Source organism: Peromyscus leucopus, chromosome 4 (genome assembly GCF_004664715.2).
Source record: "Peromyscus leucopus breed LL Stock chromosome 4, UCI_PerLeu_2.1, whole genome shotgun sequence".
NCBI classification, from domain to species: domain Eukaryota; kingdom Metazoa; phylum Chordata; class Mammalia; order Rodentia; family Cricetidae; genus Peromyscus; species Peromyscus leucopus.
This window is the reverse complement of record NC_051066.1, coordinates 150,365,649-150,372,852: the sequence shown is the minus strand read 5'-3', so window position 1 is coordinate 150,372,852 and position 7,204 is coordinate 150,365,649. Positions and strand designations below refer to the sequence as shown.

At 45.7% G+C, this 7,204-nt stretch overlaps 1 protein-coding gene across 3 annotated transcripts in view; it reads right to left on the bottom strand.

The window, feature by feature from the left end:
• Nucleotides 1–3,183: 3,183 nt before the first annotated feature.
• Nucleotides 3,184–7,204, bottom strand: part of Arfgef2 (ADP ribosylation factor guanine nucleotide exchange factor 2) — an 81,994-nt gene continuing 77,973 nt past the window's right edge. For all 3 annotated transcript variants that reach the window (XM_028868549.2, XM_028868547.2, XM_028868550.2), the window contains one exon: nt 3,184–6,573. In XM_028868549.2, coding sequence (XP_028724382.1) covers nt 6,397–6,573 — 177 coding nt within the window. In that variant the 3' untranslated portion in view covers nt 3,184–6,396. The remainder of the gene's footprint in view (nt 6,574–7,204) is intronic.

Sequence of the window (7,204 nt, the reverse complement as noted above, 5' to 3'; positions counted from 1 at the left end):
GCAGGGGCCCTGTTTAGCAGGGCAGGCCTGAGTTGTTTGTAGCACTGGCTTTAAGCAAGCAGCTCACAGTTAGTCCGGCCTGAGGCCAAGCAGATCTGGGCCGGGGCTAGGGAGCTGGCTGCTCGGGCTAGGGAGCCGGCCCCAAGCAGTTTTTAATGGATTCTTGTCACGTTGGGCGCCAGATGTAGATGTAACCAATCGTCTTTTTAAAATAAGAAACACGGAGCCAATGTAAAAGAGAAAGCTGAGAGGTCAGAGCTCAGAGATAAAATCTTACCTCCTTCAGTGCTCCTAACTTCCCCGAGAGAGAGCTTCTTCCTCTTTGTCTGTCTTTAAATAGTCTTTCTGTTCTGCCTTCTCATTGGTTGTAAACCCAACCACATGACTGCCTCATCACTGCCTGTAAGTACCGCCCTCCAGGTCTTAAAGGCATATGTCTCCAATGCTGCCTGTATCCCTGAACACACAGAAATCTACTTAGCTCTTCTAACCACCATGCTCTTGCTATGGCTCTAATAGCTCTGACCCCAGGGCAACTTTATTTATTAACATAAAATTAAAATTACATTTCAGTACAAATAAAATATCACCATAAGAACTCAGTCTTGTGAGATGTCCTGACAGCTCCACGTGTGCCGTAGCACACTCGTTTGCATGTACATAAAGAGTGTCATTAAAAAAATTTGTTTGAGGGCTGGAGAGATGGCTCAGAGGTTAAGAACGCTGGCTGCTCTTCCGGAGGTCCTGAGTTCAATTCCCAGCAACCACGTGGTGGCTCACAACCATCTGTAATGAGATCTGGTGCCCTCTTTTGGCCTGCAGGCATACATGCAGACAGAGCACTGTATACATAATTTAAAAAAACAAATTTTAAAAAACAAAACAAAACAAATTTGTTTGAGGGCCAGGCATGGCACTGCGGGCTTTTTAATTGACACTCGGGAGGCAGAGGCAAGGGAATCTCTGAGTTCGAGGCCAGCCTGGTCTACAGAGCGAGTTCCAGGACAGCCAGGGCTACACAGAGAAACCCTGCTTTGAAAAACAAAGTTTTTTTTTTTTTTTTTTTTTGGTTTTTCGAGACAGGGTTTCTCTGCATAGCTTTGCGCCTTTCCTGGAACTCACTTGGTAGTCCAGGCTGGCCTCGAACTCACAGAGATCCGCCTGCCTCTGCCTCCCGAGTGCTGGGATTAAAGGCGTGCGCCACCACCGCCCGGCAAACAAAGTTTTTTGAAGTAAGTTTTTGGCTGCTGCAGATGTAGCTCAGCTGCTTGTCTAGCATCCACTAACCCCTGGGTTTCATTCGCAGTGCCCCATAAAACCAGGTCTGGTGGTGTGCTCCTGGACTTCCAGCAATTGAAAGACAGAGGTAGAGGTATTGCTATGAGTTCAAGGCCAGCCTGGGTTACAGACTAAGAAAGACCCTGTCACAACCAGCCAACCAAATAAATGGAGCAGCTGAGACTGCAGACATGCACCACCAGGCGTGGTCATTTGGTGTTTGCAGTGTTAAAGGGTAAACACAGGATCTCAATGCATGCTAAGCATGTACTCTACTGTTGAGCTGCATACGACCCCTCAGGCCCACCCATATTTTTCATGAAACCTTCCCTAACACTGTCATCCCCAATCCTCATTGCCACAGGTGGTGCTTCCTGAGACCAGCCCCCTCCTTAGAAGGCTTCATTCCAGCTCTGTTCTAGTTTCTCCCTCCCCACAGGCCCTCTGTCCACAGGCCAAGTAGGTTAGCTCATCCAGAGTGGTCCCTTTGAGGTCTTCCTGAAGTGTCATGGGTCTGTGGAGACCACTTGGTCAGCCACTTCTAGGGGGTGTGTGCTAGGAGGAAGAGGGTAATACACATACACACAGATGTAAAGAGGGTCTCACACACACACACACACACACACACACACACACACACACACACACCACACACCACACAGCTTTGCAGTATAGATGGAAGGCTGAGGTGGAAACAATGACTGCCATGGCCAGTCCTCCAACGCTGCCACGTGGGAGGCACTTTGGAGGAGCCTGAGAATTCTACCTTTGTTTGGCTTGGTTTGGCTTTTGGTTTGTTTTTGTTCTTTTTTTTTTTTTTTTTTTTTTTTTTTTTGTGTGTGTGTGTGTGTGTGTGTGTGTGTGTGTTTCCTGAGACTGGGTTTCTGTGTAGCCCAGCTGTCCTGGAACTCACTCTGTAGATCAGGATGGCATCAAACTCACAGAGATCTGCCTGCCTTTGCCTCCCAAGTGCTGGGATTAAAGGCGTGCGCCACCACTAACCAGAGAATTCTACCTTTGAAACTGTTGTTAGAGCTCATTGGTAGAGTATTTGGCTAGCATGCATGAAATCTTGGATTCAATCCCCAGAAGAGCTGTCACAATGCCAGCACTGGGTATGTGGGGGCAGGAGATCAGAAGTTCAAGGCCATCTGCTGATACATATCAAGTTCAAGGTCAGCCTGGGATAAATGAAATACTCTCAAAAAAAGATTGGAATATAGCTCAGTGACAGAGCATGTCTTGCCTTTACTCTGGAGCTCAACCCTCACCATCAAAAGGGTCATCAGTATTACCACCTCCCTTCAACACTCGGGGACTCACGGAAGAAGGAAGAGCTGGAGAAGGGGAGTGTTGCGGGATGCTGTCTCCTGGGCATGGCCTGGCTGTTGCAATCTTGAACTCACAGCCGCTGTGCAATAAGCCTGAGGATGACACATTGTGACTGTCAGTGGGCCCCAAGGAGTTAGAGTTCTCCGGGAATCTCATGTGAGGAAAAGAAAATGCCGGAAGCCTGGACCAGCCACAGGGGACTCCACCACACACTTTACAGACTACCTTGCAGGGAAGTGGAGCCGAGACAATGATGGATCAGTGGTTGGTGAGACACCTTGACCAGGACTGCTATTATGCATATTTCTTGCCTTCTACTTTAATTTTTATTTTATTACTGTGTGGGTGTGTGGAGCACCAAGTGTGGAGACCAGAGGAACCTTTGTGGAGTGGGGGTCTCTGTCTCCACCTTGATGTGGGCCCTAGGGGTCAGACGGCTCACCAGGCTTCTCTGCCTGGAGCAAGCACCACTATCAACTGGAAACTGTAAGTTTGCAACTGCCCTGGCAACAAATTCCAACTAGCCCAACCTATATGGCTTGACAGAATATAAATTATGACACTGGGGGCAGCTTTACTTTTTAAAACTTTATTGATTTTCCACCTGATCAAAGCATGGGGTATTTAACAGTATTATACATAATATTTTTATATAGAAAACTTTACATAGCATTTCATATTATATAATTCTGCTTTATTCTTCCAAAAATGTTTACATCCATTGGGCAAGGAATGCTTTTCATTAAATTATCAATATTAAATGCACTTAATCACTATGTGTAGATGAAATCAAAGTAGCTAGTAACTAACTTTTAGGCATTTTTAAAGAGGAAAAACATACATTTTGCACATAAAGAAATGTTTGATGCAAATATGCAAGATAAAATTTTTTAAAAAATTAGAACACTGAGAAAAACCACACATCTGATGAGTGTCATTTTCTGAGAGCAAGGATTTTCAGATGGATTCATTCTTTACAATGCTCAGCTTTGGTTTTTTTGCATCCCAAACCACCAAGCTGCTGGCAGTACAACTCCAGGTTTCGCGTGGGCGCTAGCTTGTGTCTCCCTTCCCACAGTGACACAGAGTGCAGAAGGATCCACTAGCACTGTAGCAACAAACACCTGAGCAAGGCGGCCACACCTGCCTGTGTCAGCACGTTCTTTAATAACTAGAAGACAACTAAATAGACAGCCATGATCACAAAACAACAACAAAATGGTTTGTTTTGAGGGTTGTGTCTTTACATTTTTTCTGAATTTTGTACAAAAGTCACCTGTTGGAAGAAAGTATTGTATTTCTAGAAATGTCTGACTCTGGAGGTGCACATCAGACATCACACCCCACTCTCTGTTTGTTGCTCAGATGCCAAAGCTGGTGATTTCCTTAACAGACAACACAACTGCTCGGAACAGCAGCTTGGGAACAGAAACTTCTTTAGAGAGTCCGGCACATATGACCAACACTTAAAGCATTCTGATAAAGAACTAAAGCCTTGGAAGATGCTCCACCCTCCCTCCTCTGTGCTGCAGCCAGCCAGCATCTGCCTGTGAGGGTACAGTGTTCTTTCTCACTCTGCACTGGGGTCCAGTGGGCTCAAGCTACATTTGCCATGAGAAAGGCTAGACTTGTTTACCACAAAGAATTTAAACCGAATGGCTTGTTTCTGGAGGTCAGGGACACCACTGCCCACTGACAAGAAAAATTACCCTGAATGGTTTTACACTGTTTTTAAAAGATCTATTGCTGTACAATTCAAATGCATCATTCAGAAAATTCAATCTTTTTATACAACAAAATTATAAAGAAATTCAAGCCCGAAAACCTCAGCAATTAAGAAAACGCACGGACACACTCCCCACCCTGTAAAGAGCAAAAATGACAGAGGAGGCAGGGAACACTGGGGGCACATGACTAATGCGGATGGGTGGAATGTCACATGACAGGGGAGGGAAAACCACCAGTCAGGGACACAGTTTAGGCAGGATGCACCCACTGAACATGCATGCATGTTCCCTGATTACATGTGTGATACAAATACTGCAGGGACCACTGGTAGCTGAGGTCATGCTGAGTGGCAACACCAGGTAGAACATCTCAGGCGCAGGTTTATAGTGCAGCAAAAGATGTAACAGACTCCCAGACACATCAGTCAAATGTGCTCACACTTTCCACTTACACTAACATTCTCCCACAGTCCCGTCCTTTGAGGTACACAGCCCTCTCAACTAATATGTGTTGGTAATAATCTCAACCTGCTTTTTTTTCTTTGGTAGAAAAATTATAATACTTTTTTTTGGGGGGAAAAGCACAAATACAAGTTCTGCCGACCAAACTGAACATGTGGCAAGGCTGTCAAAACAAGAGGAAAAAAACAGCAAAAGCACCAGGACTCCCTCTCTAGAAAGAAAAAAGGGTCCAATTCCACAGATGCACTCCCAAGGGATGACTATTCTAAGGCACCAGAGTTGACATAACACAACCCCCATTTGTAGGACTTGATGCAGGCAGAAGTCTGGCGGATTCTACTGCATCTCATGACACGGCTTAGCACTCAGGGCTGCTCCAGGTGAACAGTGGTGAGGGCAGACAAGGAGTCGTGCATTCTCTTTCTCATGGGCTCCAAATCGATTGAGCTTCCTCTAGCTTGGCTGCTGTGGGTGTGGGAGCACTCAGAATTCACTCTGCTGCAGTTCTAGGCATGCCACCATTACCACTGTAAGGACCCCAGAACCTAATCTTGCCAAAGACTCCAGCTCCTGGCTCAAGCTAACAGAAGCTCTAAGTGCCACCCCTGGCTGTTGTCACAGTCCAGCTGTGCTGGCCCACAGTAGCTCTAGTTCCACTCAAGACATGGCTGAGGGAGCAGCGGAGTAACCCTTATTACACTAAGTTACTGTCCCCAGCTCTGACAGTCCCTTCCACACTCACTCTGCTGAGGGAAAAACTAAAAAGGCTTACTCGAAGATAAACTCTGGGTCAGCTGTTTGCTTTTCATTACTATTTCAGATTAGAGATTTCAGAGAGATGCGCAATGCATTCTGGAAATTTAACACAACACCTACCCACAAATACTTCAAGGAAGGATAACACCTTCATTAAATTCTTTTTTTCTACAGACTTTGTCTCCCCACGTTACTAAAACAGGGAGCCATGAGGCACTACTCTTCAAACCTTGCAAGCTCTTTAAGTCTACTACACTCTGCCTTTAATCAAATCTTCAATATAACTTTGTAAAATACTTTAGAGATCACTCAGACAATAACAAAGCATAAGAAATAACCCTCTTTTCCTACCTTTCTTAATCTAACTAGGCTGACCCCAAGCTGACACAAACATTCAAACTTCTCTAATACATTCAAACAACAAAACACCCAGTGTACTTAGGTGGCAGTTAGCCGTTACAAGGAATTTTATTAACATACTCTCTAATAAACACGAATCTATACAGCGATGTTCATTACTTCCAAGGAGAGTGACTTCCGACAAAACATTTATTGCCAGTTTTGGAGCTCTGCGAGGAAACTGTGGTTTGACAACAGATTTGACAGTTCAGGCAGCAAAATGGAATGACAGACAGATGGCGAACTGACCCCACCACTGTGTTACTGGTGTGCAATGGTGTAACGAGACACCAGGAGCCGACGATGGGGACTGTGATGAGGCCAGGGGACAGGTCACTGCTATCCAGGTCTGAACTCCAACAGGGTGGGTGGCCTTGTTTGCCAGTCAGGATGGCATGATGGATACTCTGCAGAACCACAGCAGTGACCGTGGGAGCCAGTGCTACCACATGGATGACAATGTTGCTGGCACTTGGGATGGCTCTTCTGGAATCCATATCTTATACACCAGGCCTATCCGCAGGAAGAACTTCCGAAGAACTGCGCGGAGCTCAGGGATCAGGTCAAACTGCATGATTTCACACAAGTAGGGGTAGTACACTGACGCATGTGCTTTGAACTGGCGGCAGGGAAAGCAGAGAGCCAAGTCAGACAGGGAACATTGTTTTTGCACCAGTTTTCCAAAGGTATTTATCTCAGTCTAAATGATGATGTTCTACAATACTGCTGCTGCTTTTTCTTACAATTCAAATTTGCTGCAGCTAAAACTTATTTTAGCTGGATGATGTGGTACATGACTAAAACAGGAAGACTGCAAGTTCTGGGCCAGTCTGGGCTACATAGTAAGACTGTCTCATGAAAACGAGACCTGGGCGTAACTTAGTTGGTAGAGTGCTTGCCTAGTATGCATGAAGCCTTGGGTTCAATCCCCAGCACCACACAAAGCAAAGAAGTAAATCCTACAGTGTTGCAGAAGTAGAGGCAGAAGGACCAGGTAATCTTCAGCTCACAGGGTGTCCTAGGCTAGCCTGGGCTGAATGAGGCCCTATCACAAAACATCCACAATGCCTTCCCACCCCCATTTTAATGGTATTGAGTTTCTTTTAGTTATAACAGTCTTGCTGTCCCCAACAGGCTTCTTTCACTCCATAAAGGGGCTGATAGTCTACATCACCACTCACAATCTCAGCCTGTCTTCTTGTACTGAGACCATTAGCACTATCCCCAATGGCCACACACATGGTCCACAC